Source organism: Microcaecilia unicolor, chromosome 7 (assembly GCF_901765095.1).
Source record: "Microcaecilia unicolor chromosome 7, aMicUni1.1, whole genome shotgun sequence".
NCBI classification, from domain to species: Eukaryota; Metazoa; Chordata; class Amphibia; order Gymnophiona; family Siphonopidae; genus Microcaecilia; species Microcaecilia unicolor.
The window spans coordinates 309,032,588-309,047,709 of NC_044037.1; the positions used below are offsets into that span (position 1 = coordinate 309,032,588).

A 15,122-nucleotide genomic window follows, 5' to 3' on the forward strand; every position below is an offset into this window, starting at 1 on the left:
GGGAAACTTAGATTGTCCTAATTGGCTTCCTTGCTTACAGTGGACTAGATAGGCTCACTTCCACTGCTGTCTATTGAAGCTCCTGGGTTTGGCAGAAGACCGGAAGAAGAACGACGTGTTGCGCGTGCCGGCGATGCGTGGGAGCGGCGTCATTTCGTAGCCTTTCCGGCGCCCTGTAGGAGGCGGAGCTTCTTTCCGCTTTGCATTATAGTGGAGTGGCCGCGCAGGAATGTAAGGAAGGAGCTGCAGCTCAGGGGACCGTCGCCCCTTCCCTGGTGGGTAGTGTTGCAAAGTTACGGTCACTCCGGGGGGGGGGGGGGGGGGGTCGGTTGTAAGTTGTAACCGGAATTGTTTTTCTCGTTCCTCGCAGAGAACCCGATGCCCCTGAGCCGCCGTCATGGAGTTGCCAGACCTGGGCAAACACTGCTCTGAGCCCACTTGCAAACAGCTGGGTAAGACACAGAGTTTAATCGTCAGCATCACACAGGAATCCTCTAGAACTACAGCTTAAGGGAATGCCTTGCTGCTTTCTTGGTCTACTTTGCAACCCTCAGGAAAGTGATCCCTAGGCAGCTGCCTAGTGCTACCTAAGAGTTGCTTCTGGGCCTGCGCATCCTCTAAAACTAGAGCTTAAGGGAATGCCTTGCTGCTGCTTTCTTCTTTTACTTTGCAACCCCCAAGAAGCTGCTCCCTAGGCAACTGCCTAGTGCTACCTTTCTTTCCGAGCACTCTACCAAAACCCTCATCCACACCCTTGTCACCTCTCGTTTAGACTACTGCAATCTGCTTCTTGCTGGCCTCCCACTTAGTCACCTCTCCCCTCTCCAGTCAGTTCAAAACTCTGCTGCCCGTCTCATCTTCCGCCAGGGTCGCTTTACTCATACTACCCCTCTCCTCAAGTCGCTTCACTGGCTCCCTATCCGTTTTCACATCCTGTTCAAACTTCTTCTACTAACCTATAAATGTACTCACTCTGCTGCTCCCCAGTATCTCTCCACACTCGTCCTTCCCTACACCCCTTCCCGTGCACTCCGCTCCATGGATAAATCCTTCTTATCTGTTCCCTTCTCCACTACTGCCAACTCCAGACTTCGCGCCTTCTGTCTCGCTGCACCCTACGCCTGGAATAAACTTCCTGAGCCCCTACGTCTTGCCCCATCCTTGGCCACCTTTAAATCTAGACTGAAAACCCACCTCTTTAACATTGCTTTTGACTCGTAACCACTTGTAACCACTCGCCTCCACCTACCCTCCTCTCTTCCTTCCCGTTCACATTAATTGATTTGATTTGCTTACTTTATTTATTTTTTGTCTATTAGATTGTAAGCTCTTTGAGCAGGGACTGTCTTTCTTCTATGTTTGTGCAGCGCTGCGTATGCCTTGTAGCGCTATAGAAATGCTAAATAGTAGTAGTAGTAGTAGCTACCTAACAGTTGCTTCTGGGCCTGCGCATCCTCTAGAACTACAGCTTAAGGGAATGCCTTGCTGCTGCTTTCTTCTTTTACTTTGCAACCCCCAAGAAGCTGCTCCCTAGGCAACTGCCTAGTGCTACCTTTCTTTCCGAGCACTCTACCAAAACCCTCATCCACACCCTTGTCACCTCTCGTTTAGACTACTGCAATCTGCTTCTTGCTGGCCTCCCACTTAGTCACCTCTCCCCTCTCCAGTCAGTTCAAAACTCTGCTGCCCGTCTCATCTTCCGCCAGGGTCGCTTTACTCATACTACCCCTCTCCTCAAGTCGCTTCACTGGCTCCCTATCCGTTTTCACATCCTGTTCAAACTTCTTCTACTAACCTATAAATGTACTCACTCTGCTGCTCCCCAGTATCTCTCCACACTCGTCCTTCCCTACACCCCTTCCCGTGCACTCCGCTCCATGGATAAATCCTTCTTATCTGTTCCCTTCTCCACTACTGCCAACTCCAGACTTCGCGCCTTCTGTCTCGCTGCACCCTACGCCTGGAATAAACTTCCTGAGCCCCTACGTCTTGCCCCATCCTTGGCCACCTTTAAATCTAGACTGAAAACCCACCTCTTTAACATTGCTTTTGACTCGTAACCACTTGTAACCACTCGCCTCCACCTACCCTCCTCTCTTCCTTCCCGTTCACATTAATTGATTTGATTTGCTTACTTTATTTATTTTTTGTCTATTAGATTGTAAGCTCTTTGAGCAGGGACTGTCTTTCTTCTATGTTTGTGCAGCGCTGCGTATGCCTTGTAGCGCTATAGAAATGCTAAATAGTAGTAGTAGTAGTAGCTACCTAACAGTTGCTTCTGGGCCTGCGCATCCTCTAGAACTACAGCTTAAGGGAATGCCTTGCTGCTGCTTTCTTCTTTTACTTTGCAACCCCCAAGAAGCTGCTCCCTAGGCAACTGCCTAGTGCTACCTAAGAGTTGCTTCTGGGCCTGCGCATCCTCTAAACCTAGAGCTTAAGGGAATGCCTTGTTGCTGCTTTCTTCTTCTAACTCTGCAACCCTCAAGAAGCTGCTCCCTAGGCAACTGCCTAGTGCTACCTAATACTTGCTTCCCCTGCTGCCACACATTTGTGCATCTTACCTGTGCAAGGAAATGGAGCAGGAGACTCTACTGAATTCACATACCTACATGAAGCAATGTGACTTGCCTGAGATCACAAGGAACTGGGTTCTTAGCCCACTTCTCCAAATAGATGTTTTTCTGGAAAGCATACTTGCATATATTGTTAACATGCTCTAATTAACTGGAAGAGCTTTGTTTCTTTCCCAGAGAATACTGTTTGAAATTGAAGATTCTTTCTTCTGTCAAAAATTGGCCCCTGTATGCTTCCCATGCCTAACTCTTGGAGGAATCCTTTGAAAATGTTTATTTCATTAGCATTAGAAAGTGTATTCTCTCGGGTAGCAGCACTTAAATTGTGCAGTGTATTACAAGAAGCTTGTGTCAACCAAGGAGGCTGCATGAACAGACGCAATGGGGGAGAGAATAAATTGTTTTGGGTAGGCTGATAGCCCTAAGAAAGAAGTTGCATGCCTAGAGGCTGTATGAAAGGTGGTTGTGGACCAAAATGATCTGCAGTCCTTAGCTTGCCCATCCCTTTTTTAATGTGCAGTGTACTAGTACCCATATTGGTCTAGGAGAGGACTGTATTCTGTTACAATATAGTTATAAACTTTTTATTGAATTAAATACATATTTTGATTAGGGGACATGCTGCATTTATGGGGTCTGAAAAACAAGATAATATTGGCAGGAAATATTAAAAAAGGAATGAGCCACGTTAATAGCACAAAGTGATTTACTTGCAGGTAGAAGAGGGATTTCCCTAAGATATGGTGGGTATGAAAATTAATAATACCGTAGGATAAACTTCAGCAAAACTTTCATACAAAACTGCAATTCAGAACTGAAGAGAGAATCATTCTACTGACTCCGATATACAGGAAATCACACTCAATTTCAATAAAAATACTAATAAGGAGGAAAAAAAATCTCAAATGTCCAGACTGACAACAAGTAAGTATATATTTGTGCCTACGTTTACTGCACTCTGTTTTTCTCATCGATCTCAAACAACCTCCTTTTATTCCAATATTGTACACTAAATTTCACACACAATTTCTCATGCAATCTTCTATATCATAATCATCCACTTGAAATCTCTTATTGTGGAGAATGTAATAAGCACTTAGCTTTTAAATGTTGCTCCCAACAGGGCTCTCCATTTCACTTTCTTACAAGCTTCTTCAAGGGACTAAGTGGTGGAAGTCCCACATTAATCAAAATTCTACCTTATCCATTTGCAACGCCAGACTTTTCACATGGCGCCTTATGCATTCAGGACGCCAACGTTCCTGGCATTGCAGGTGGATAATGTGGATTTCAAGCACTTAGTCTTCTGAATGAGCTTTTCTAATTGCACACAGTATTCGAGGTGTGGTCGCACCATGGAGCGATACAAAGGCGATACATTCTCCTTTTTGCTTTCCGTTCCTTTCCTAATACTACCAAACATTTCTATTTGCTGTCTTTGAGGGTTTCAATGTATCGTCAATACTAACATCTAGATCTTTTTCCTGGGTATTGACTCCTAATGTGGAACCTTGCAGCACTTAACTATAGTTCAGGTTCCTCTTTCCCACATGCATCACTTTGCACTTGCTCACAGTAAACGTCATCTACCATTTAGACGCCCAGTCTCATAAGGTCCTCTTGTAATTTTTCACAATCCTCTCGCAATTTAACAACTTTGAATAACTTTGTGTCATCCAGTTTCAAATTCCCACTTTAACTCTTGTTGTAATTGTGAGCCCTCCAGGAACAGAAAAATACCTATTGTACCTGAATGTAGCCTTCAGGCTTGCACATAAGCAGACCAATGGTCTCATCTAGCCCAGTATCCTCTGTTTCCACCAGTAGCCAATCCAGGTCACAAGTACCTGTCAGAAGTAGCAACATTCCAAGCTATCAATCCCAGGACAAGCAGTGGGTTCCTCATGTCTATCTCAATAACAGATTTTAGACTTTTTCTCCAGGAACTTGTCCAAACCTTTTTTTTTTTTTTTTTAAATCCAGGTACACAAACTGCTGTTACCACACCCTCCAGCAGCGAGTTCTAGAGCTTAACTATTCTTTGAGTGAAAGAAATATTTCCTCCTGTTTGTTTTAAAAGTATTTCCTTGTCATTTGTTAAACGTGGAGGGTGATTTGCTCCCGTTTGAGGAACTGCAGGCACAAGCAAAAAATAACAATTTATGAAAGCTAAGTAACTTTGCTAATTAATTTACTTTAATAGACAAGTTGTAAAAAAGAGGTTTTTGGGCCAATGATGAAGTCCAGTCCCCGAAGCTATATTTAGGCTGGGGGCTTCTCGAGGCCTTTTCCTCAATAAACAGCATTGAGGTTTTCCACAATCAGATGCATTGATGCTCATGGTTTGATATCGCCTTAATTTCTATATTTTCAGTACATAAGTATTGCCATACTGGGAAAGACCAAAGGTCCATCAAGCCCAGCAGCCTGTTTCCAAAAGTGGCCAATCCAGGTCACAAATACCTGGCAAGATCCCAAAAAAGTACAAAACATTTTATACTGCTTATCCCAGGAATAGTGGATTTTCCCCCAAGTCCATTTTTTTTTGTTACATTTGTACCCTGCGCTTTCCCACTCATGGCAGGCTCAATGCAGCTTACATGGGGCAATGGAGGGTTAAGTGACTTGCCCAGAGTCACTTAACCTGTGCCTGAAGTGGGAATCAAACTCAGTTCCTCAGTTCCCCAGGACCAAAGTCCACCACCCTAACCACTAGGCCACTCCTAGTAATGGTAATAATGGTCTATGGACTTTTCCTTTAGGAAGCTGTCCAAACCTTGTGTTGCTTCTTATTTTCTTCATTCGGATCCTTTATCCATTCTTTGTAGGATGCTCTTTTGGCTTTAATAGCCTCTTTCACTTCACCTTTTAACCACGCTGGCTGTCGTTAGCTCTTCTTTCAACCTTAGTTAATATGTGGAATACATCTGGTCTGGGCTTCCACGATGGTATTTTTAAACAATGCCCACACCTAATTTAAAGTCCCAACCTTTGCGGCCAACCATTTCAGCATCTTTTAACCATTTGCAAGGAACAAACCTGGGGTAATTGAAATCACTCATTATTATTATTATGTTTCCCAATTTGCCAGCTTTCCTAATTTCTGTAAACATTTGTTCATTTGTCTGTTTGTTCTGTCCTGTGCATTTATGTTACATAGGTATTTAAATGTCTCTATCAAATCTCCCCTCTCCCACCTTTCTTCCAAAGTATACATATTGAGATCTTTCAGTCTGTCCCTATACTCTTTATGACAAAGACCACTGATCATTTTAGTAGCCACCCTCTGGACCAACTCCATCCTGTTGATATCTTTTTTTTGATGGTGTGGTCTCTAGAATTGTACACAATATTTTAAATTAGGTCTCACCAGAGTCTTATACAGGGGTATCATCACCTCCTTTTTCCTACTGGACATTCCTCTCCCTATCCACCCAAGCATCCTTCTAGCTTTCTACCTGTTCGGTCACCATAAGATCATCACATACGATCACACCCAAGTCCTGCTGCTCTTTCATGCACAAACGTTCTTCACCCCCTAAACTATACTGTTATTTTGGGTTTTGGCAGCGCAAATGCATGAGGACTGCATTTTTTAGCTTCACTAAGTCCTTCCTCATGTTATCCACACCATTGGGGATGTCTACCCTGTTGCAGATTTTGGTATCATTCATAAAGAGGCAAACCTTACCAGACAGCCCTTTAGCAATATCGCTTACAAAAATGTTTTAAAAAAAGAACCGAACCTTGCAGCACACCACTGGTAATATTATTTTCCTCAGAATGAGCTCTATTTACTACTACCCTCTGTCGTCTTCCACTCAACCAGTTCCTTTAGGGCCCGTACCGGCTAGTTGGACTATTTCTTGCTTAAAAGATGTGTAAGGTTGGTTGTTTTTTTAAAATACATAGAGGCCTTTTTATTAGAAGCTCAAGTCAATGTTACAAAGAATAGGCAATATATATCAAACAGAAGAAGTAAAATATACAGTATATGTAAAAGAAATTGCTTCTCAAACATACTACTACTTATTTCTATAGCACTATTAGACATACACAGCGCTGTACACGTGAACATGAAGAGAACGTCCATGCTCGACAGAGCTTACAATCTAACAGGACAAATAAGGGAAAAGGGAACTACTTAAGGTGGGGAATGATAAAACAGACATGAGTACTGAATAGGAGTTAGGAGATAAAGTGAGGCATATGCTTGGAATGCCCTCCTGCGGGAGGTGGTGGAAATGAAAACGGTAACGGAATTCAAACATGCGTGGGATAAGCATAAAGGAATCCTGTGCCGAAGGAATGGATCCTCAGGAGCTTAGTCAAGATCGGGAGGCGGGGCTGGTGGTTGGGAGGCGGGGATAGTGCTGGGCAGACTTATACGGTCTGTGCCAGAGCCGGTGGTTGGGAGGCAGGGCTGGTGGTTGGGAGGCAAGGATAGTGCTGGGCAGATTTATACGGTCTGTGCCAGAGCCGGTGGTTGGGAGGCGGGGCTGGTGGTTGGGAGGCAAGGATAGTGCTGGGCAGACTTATACGGTCTGTGCCAGAGCTGGTGGTTGGGAGGCAGGGCTGGTGGTTGGGAGGTGAGGATAGTGCTGGACAGACTTGTACGGTCTGTGCCAGAGCCGTTGTTTGGGAGGCAGGGCTGGTGGTTGGGAGGTGAGGATAGTGTTGGGCAGACTTATACGGTCTGTGCCCTGAAGAGCACAGGTACAAATGAAAGTAGGGTATACACAAAAAGCAGCAAATATGAGTTATCTTGTTGGGCAGACTGGATGGACCGTGCAGGTCTTTTTCTGCCGTCATCTACTATGTTACTATATTTTCAAAGCACTTAGCCTTAGGTTTCTATGGAACTTTGGAAGGCTAAGTGCTTTGAAAATATGCCTCTTTTAAAAGCAGCCTCAAAAAGGTAGACTTTTACCCTAGATTTGAACACTGCCAGAGATGGAGCTTGACATATCGGCTCAGGAAGTCTCTATTTCAGGCGTATGGTACAGAAAGATAAAAGGAACGGAGTCTAAGTTGACAGTGGAGAAGGGTACAAATTATCTCAAAGCCAGGCTAAGAGCCAAGTAAATCCATGCTATCTGTGTTGCTGATGGTCTTTATAAAACCACTTGACATATCAGATTAGCTTAGAGTTTATTATAAGCAATTTCGATGTTAAGCCCACAATGGAACAAATTAAGGATTTTTTGCCAAAGCTGAAGAGGTGAATAGTGGAGAGTCGCAGTTATCTGTACTGGGACCAGTTTTATTTAACATATTTATAAACTTTGGCTGTTTGTCTGGAGGTGCAGTTTCTAGAACAGAACAGATGAGATTTTCCTTCGTTACTATGTGTAGTGGGCATTTGAGACTGGATGTCCTTCCTTTATTTTGTGCTCATTTCCTGCTCCGGGTTGCTCTCTTGTAGATTTTCTTCCATTGAAGTGTGATGCCTGTGAGCATATCTTCTGCAAAGATCATATCAGCTATGCTCAGCACTCCTGCACCTCTGCTTATAAGAAGGTATGCTAACCCCGGGGCTCTCATTTTCAGGTAGTAGGATCAAAGTAACTTCAGGTAAAAATTAACGCGTTTATACTGATTTTCATTAGAAACTGGGAAGCCTTTGTAAGTGCTTGCTAAACAGAAGTTGCACCAAAGGTGTGGAATAGCCTGGCTTGTGAGATTAGAGTTGCCATTTTACCAACTTAAAAAAAAAAAGATACTGAAATCTTGGCTTTTTGATCAGTTGCTGCATGGAGTGTAATTTTATTTCCTAAGGTACTGGGACAGTTCTATGACATTTAATTTTGGATTTTGTTATTTCAGTGTGTATATATATATATATTTTTTTTTTTTTTCATTTTGTTTGGTTATATTTGAGCAACTTTTACTAAAGCTTAGAGAAGTTCTTAGAAAAAGAGGACTTTTCTCTGGATAAGTGAACATAAGTACATAAGTAATGCCACACTGGGAAAAGACCAAGGGTCCATCGAGCCCAGCATCCTGTCCCCGACAGCGGCCAATCCAGGTCAAGGGCACCTGGCAAGCTACCCAAACGTACAAACTTTATACATGTTATTTCTGAAATTGTGGATTTTTCCCAAGTCCATTTAGTAGCGGTTTATGGACTTGTCCTTTAGGAAACCGTCCAACCCCTTTTTAAACTCTGCCAAGCTAACCGCCTTCACCACTTTCTCCGGCAACGAATTCCAGAGTTTAATTACGCGTTGGGTGAGGAAACATTTTCTCCTATTTGTTTTAAATTTACTACACTGTAAGTTTAATCGCATGCCCCCTAGTCCTAGTATTTTTGGAAAGCGTGAACAGAAGCTTCACATCCACCTGTTCCACTCCACTCATTATTTTATATACCTCTATCATGTCTCCCCTCAGCCGTCTCTTCTCCAAGCTGAAAAGCCTCCTTAGTCTTTCTTCATAGGGAAGTCGTCCCATCCCCGCTATCATTTTAGTCGCCCTTCGCTGCACCTTTTCCAATTCTACTATATCTTTCTTGAGATGCGGCGACCAGAATTGAACACAATACTCAAGGTGCGGTCGCACCATGGAGCGATACAACGGCATTATAACATCCTCACACCTGTTTTCCATACCTTTCCTAATAATACCCAACATTCTATTTGCTTTCCTAGTCGCAGCAGCACACTGAGCAGAAGGTTTCAGTGTATTATCGATGACGACACCCAGATCCCTTTCTTGGTCCGTAACATTATTTTGCTCTGTGCTTTGGTGATTTAAAGATTGAGGATACAAAAGGAATTGTAGGTTTATTGATGAAGACAGTTTAAATTTAAAAAAAAGCAAACTTTAATTAGTTTCCAAAGTGTAAAACCCTTTTCTCCATAGTTTTAAACTTGAACTTTCTTCCACTACCTATGTCATTAACAGGCCCTGCTGTGCCTTCCAGAGGCTATTTCAGTCTTTATTCCTACCCACCCCTAGCACATCTCTTAATTTACAGTTTTAATTTATAGTCTGTTATTTTAATTAGGATAACAAGAGGGGAGTTTTCATTGCAGAGTTTTAATTGCATTTCATTACTGTCTGAGAAGCAAACACTAAATAAATCATGCAATATACAATACAATCTTAAGGCTCTTTATATTAGTCTAATATCCCTAGTACTTTACGTTTTAATTAATTAAACAACTCGCTAATACTAAGATGCAGACAGCAGTGAGCGGGGTGCTATCCAGTCTTTTGTATCGAGTGTCACATGTATGATTATATCTCACTTGGCGAGAGGTTATATGTGTGTACTCGATGGCAGAAACCTCCTAGATATTAGAGAACGAGTCTATTCTCGTGAGGCTAGAGTGTGGCAGACTTGGGGGAACTGAGGGAGACAGAGGAGACCTACACGGACGTTAAAGATAAGTCCCAACTCCTGTCTGGCAGCCTGTGTGCTGCCTAGGAGGAAGGAGGTCTCCTAAAAGGAGAGAATCGTCCTGGTGAAGTAGGAAGTAATGCTGTGTGAAGGAACTGTCCACCAGGGGATGTAGTATCCTCTCACACCGAGGATGTGTCTCCAGGAACTTCTGCCCAAGACAGAAGGGTTTGTAGTTGTTGATTCGATCATTAGGCATGTAGATAGCTGGGTGGCTGGTGGAAATGAGGCTTGCCTGGTCACTTGCCTGCCTGGTGTGAAAGTGGCAGACCTCACGTTTCACCTAGATAGGGTTTTAGATAGTGCTTGGGAGTAGCCGGCTGACTTGCTATATAAGGGTACAAATGACATAGGAAAATGTGGGAGGGAGGTTCTACTCTGCAGCAGGGTGGACACCCTGGAGGGTGTGAATGACATGAGGAAGGACATAGCGAAGCTGGAGGAATGGACCGATATTTGGCAACTAAGGTTTAATCCCAAAAATGCAGGGTCATGCACTTGGGTCATAAGAGTCCAAGGGAACAGTACAGTATAGGGGGTGAAGTGCTTCAGTGTATGAAGGAAGAGCGGGACTTGGGGGTGATTGTGTCTGATGACCTTAAAGCTTCCAAACAGATAGAAAGCCAGAAGGATGCTTGGGTGCATAAAGAGAGGGATGACCAGCAGGAAAAAGGAGGTGATAGTGCCGTTGTATAAGTCTCTGGTGAGGCCTCATTTGGAGTACTGCGTGCAGTTCTGGAGACCGCACCTACGGAAAGATATAAACAGGATGGAGTTGGTTCAGAGGGCGGCTACGAAATTAGTAAGCGGTCTTGAATGCAAAAATTACAGGGACAGGTTTAGGTACCTCAACATGTATATGCTGGAAGAGAGGAGGGAGAGAGGAGACATGATAGAAACGTTTAAATATCTCAAGGGCATCTATGTACAGGAAGAGAGCCTTTTTCAAACAAAGGAGAGCTCTGGAATGAGGGGGCATATGACAAAGTTAAGAGGGAATAGGTTTAGGAGTAACCTAAGGAAGTATTATTTCACAGAAAGGGTGGTGGAGGCGTGGAATGGCCTCCCGGTGGAAGTGGTGTAGTCGAGGACTGTTCCAGAATTTAAAAAGGCATGGGATAAGCATGTGGGATTGCTTAGGAACAGGTAGAATTGGGGGTTACAGAAGATGGGCAGACTGGATGGGTCATATGGCCTTTATCTGCCGTCATGTTTCTATGTTTCTAATATAGGCTGTTAAGTAGAAAGCTGAAATCCAGATCCTCCAGGGGAGCATTTTCAGAAATGCACCCCGTTCCGTGCGCAGGACCCAAGAGGCAGGCAGATCTCTGAAGTCTCAATGTGTGGTTGAGACGACGGTGTAGGGATGAGAAATTTAGGTTTGTTAGAAATTGGACAACATTTTGGGAAAGTGGGAGCTTGTTACAAAAGGATGGGCTCCACCTTAACTACGATGGAACCTGGCTGCTGGCACTAACATTTAAAATGGGGGAGGGGGAGCTCAGAGTCACCCAGGGGCACATGGTTTGGTGTGGAGTATCCTTGAAGGATACTATTGAAATAGGACATTTAGGGAATCCCAATAGAGAGGTATCAGCAGTGGTGAGAGAAAGCCAGGAGCGTTTAAGGGTGAGAGCAGAATAAATGATGCACGTTATCCCCGTCAACGTCTCAGCTGCTTGTATATACAAGGAAAAAATACAATTGGAAGTGCCTGTATACAAATGGCAGAAGCCTAAAAAATAAGATGGGGGAGTTAGAGAATATAGCACTAAATGAACAGGTAGATATAATAGACGTCTCAGAGACCTGGTGGAAGGACATAGTAACATAGTATGACGGCAGAAAAAGACCTGCACGGTCCATCCAGTCTGCCCAACAAGATAAACTCATATGTGCTACTTTTTGTGTATACCCTACCTTGATTTGTATCTGTCATTATCAGGGCACAGACTGTATAAGTCTGCCCAGCACTATCCCCGCCTCCCAACCACCAGTCCCGCTTCCCACCACTAGCTCTGGCACAGACCGTATAAGTCTGCCCAGCACTATCCCCGCCTCCCAACCACCAGCCTCGCCTCCCACATCTGGTTCTGGCACAGACCGTATAAGTCTGCCCAGCTCTATCCCCACCTCCCAGCCATCAGTCCCGCCTCCCACCACTGGCTCTGGAACAGACCGTATAAGTCTGCCCAACACTATCCCCGCCTCCCAACCACCAGCCCCGCCTCCCGATCTTGACTAAGCTCCTGAGGATCCATTCCTTCGGCACAGGATTCTTTATGCTTATCCCACACATCAATGGCTCACTGTGTTAAGAAGGTAAAAAATAAAACACAATGATAGAATGGGTCAAATTGGAGGGGGAGTTGCGCTATATGTTAAAGAGGGAATTGAGTCATTCTACATGAAACAGCAGCATCTATGAAGTGAAGGAGTATACTGGTACTGTTGTCCACACAGAAAGGACATATGAAGAAATGTTTATAGAAATTAGGAAAGCTGGCAAATGGGGCAACAGTATAAGAATGGGTGACTTCAGTTACCCCATTATGGACTGGATAAATGTTACATCAGGGAGCACTATGGAGGTAAAATTCCTAGTCATAATAAATGACTGCTTCTTGGAGCAACTGGTCCAGGAACTGACGAGAGGGGGAGCTATTTTAGATCTAAGGAGTGCAGGGCACGGTACGAGAGGTAATGGTGTTGGACCCGCTGGGAAACAGTAATCTCAAAATGATGGAATTTGAACTATTAACTGGAGTGAAGTCGCAAAGGAAATCTACTGTAGCAGCATTTAATTTTCAAAAGGGCAACTATGATAAAATGAGGAAAATGGTTCTAAAAGAAGCTAAAACGTTTGGCTGCAAAGGTTAGCACTTTTGTATTACGCATGGACGTTGTTTAAAATATTATCTTGGAGACGGGCGATGGCAGTCTTAGCCTGAGGCTCCGATTGAGTCACCCACGCCACAGTGAGTAATTAGCGCATCCCTACCGGTTTGTGGGATTTTTCGCTTTCCCCTACCTTTCCAATTATTTCTGCCATCTGGAGACTTGAAATCATGATGTTGAGACATCGCCCTAGCAAAACGATGCAATATTTTGCGACGCAACCCCACGAAGAAAATGGCGGAGCTGTTGCGAGGCCTAATTTGTTTGATCCCCTGATGGAAATGGGAGATGAATCTTCTTAGGTTGAGGTCCAGGACGCAGAACCAGGAAAGGAATCTAGATGTCATCGTTGATGATACGTTGAAACCATCTGCTCAGTGTGCAGCAGCAGCAGCTAAGAAAGCAAATGGAATGTTGGGTATTATTAGGAAAGGAATAGAAAACAAAAATGAGAACGTTATAGTGCCTTTGTATCGCTCCATGGTGCGACCGCACCTAGACTATTGTGTGCAATTCTGGTTCACCACATCTCAAAAAAGATATAGTGGAATTAGAAAAGGTGCAGAGAAGGGCGACAAAAATGATAAAGGGGATGGGACGACTTCCCTATGAGGAAAGGCTAAAGCGGCTAGGGCTCTTCAACTTGGAGAAAACGGCTGAGGGGAGACATGATAGAAGTCTATAAAATGTATTTATTTTATTTGTTACATTTATATCCCACATTTTCCCACCTATTTGCAGGCTCAATGTGGCTTACATAGTACCGGAGAGGCGTTTGCAGACTCCGGTGTGAACAAATACAAAGTGATGTTATGGTAAGATAAAGTTCATGTGGCACAGCCACATTAGGGAATCGGAGAACGAAAGAGTTATGTCCATTACGTGATTTAGTTTTGTTGTGTTGCAAAGATCAGGCATTTATGTTGGATCAGTAGGGTATGCCTTTTTAAACAGGTTAGTTTTTAGTGTTTTCCGGAAGTTTAGGTGGTCGTTCGTAGTTTTCAAGGCTTTTGGTAATGTGTTCCACAGTTGTGTGCTTATGTAGGAAAAACTGGATGCGTAAGTTGATTTGTATTTGAGTTCTTAAAATAATGAGTGGAAACGGTAGACGTGAAGCGTCTGTTTACACTTTCCAAAAATACTAAGACTAGAGGGCATTCAAAGAAGCTACAAAGTAGTAAATAAAAAAACGAAGAAAATATTTCTTCACTCAATGTATAATTAAACTCTGGAATTCATTGCCAGATAATGTAGTAAAAGCAGTTAGCGGGGTTTAAAAAAGGTTTGGATAGCTTGCTGAAAGAAAAGTCCATAAGCCATTATTAAAATGGAGTTGGGGAAAATCCACTGCTTATGGATAAGCAGCATAAAATGTATTGGGATCTTGCCAGGTACTTGTACAGGATGCTGGGCGTGATGGACCTTCGGTCTGTCCCAGTATGGCAATACTTACGTAAGTCATGTGGAGAAAAGTTAAGTACCCTTAGAAAAGTCAAAAGCTGAAGATTTTTTTTTTTTTTTTTTTACGTACGTTTTCCAAAATTTCCAATTTCCTGGTCGTATCAACAGAATCTTTTATCTCCATGCTGTTGAACAACTTTCAGTGAGTCTTCCACAACACCCACACGTTGTTTAAGTGAACTCAATTCCTGAGCTTACCCAGCTACATTTTATAGCACTTCTCAGAACTTATTAATAGTTTGTAACTGAGTGGAAAGAAACCTTTCCAACTGAGATTTGCCTTCTCACAGAAATTCAAAATTAAAGGACGAAGGTCTCACCAGGGCAGTCTTATCACTCACAGTTAAAGAAGGTAAAACAACTTCTCCAGTCTGATACGGAGTCGGAGATCTTACCCCACATGAGGAACACAGCTGAGGCACCAGAGCCGCTCCCTGCAACGCCAAGGAAACCGCTACTGAGATGGCTTGAGACTGCACTACTCCCTGCCCTATCAGAGGCGGTGGTGGTATTTTAGCCTCATTGAAACTTCCAGCTCTGACTGGTGCGATGAGCTGCCTTAAGCTAACGGTGTTCCCGGGCACACACAGTTGTCCATTGTGCCCCGCGCTGGTGTCAGTGTCTCTGCAGGATACTGCTTGACCTTTCGTTTGTACTCCATACAATAAAGAAGCCAGAAATGAAGGTGGCAGGAGCTCTGCACAAGCACATTCAGTCAGGACATTCATCTTAACTACGCCCCCTCCTCCAGTCATTATCTCCAGTGATATCTCCCCTCAAGACTG

At 43.7% G+C, this 15,122-nt stretch overlaps 1 protein-coding gene across 2 annotated transcripts in view; it reads left to right on the top strand.

The window, feature by feature from the left end:
- Positions 1–187: 187 nt before the first annotated feature.
- ZFAND2B (zinc finger AN1-type containing 2B) overlaps positions 188–15,122 on the top strand; it is a 40,199-nt gene continuing 25,264 nt past the window's right edge. For both annotated transcript variants that reach the window (XM_030210060.1, XM_030210061.1), the window contains exons 1-3: positions 188–275; positions 371–452; positions 7,999–8,093. In XM_030210060.1, the coding sequence (XP_030065920.1) occupies positions 398–452; positions 7,999–8,093 (150 nt within the window). In that variant the 5' untranslated portion in view covers positions 188–275; positions 371–397. The remainder of the gene's footprint in view (positions 276–370; positions 453–7,998; positions 8,094–15,122) is intronic.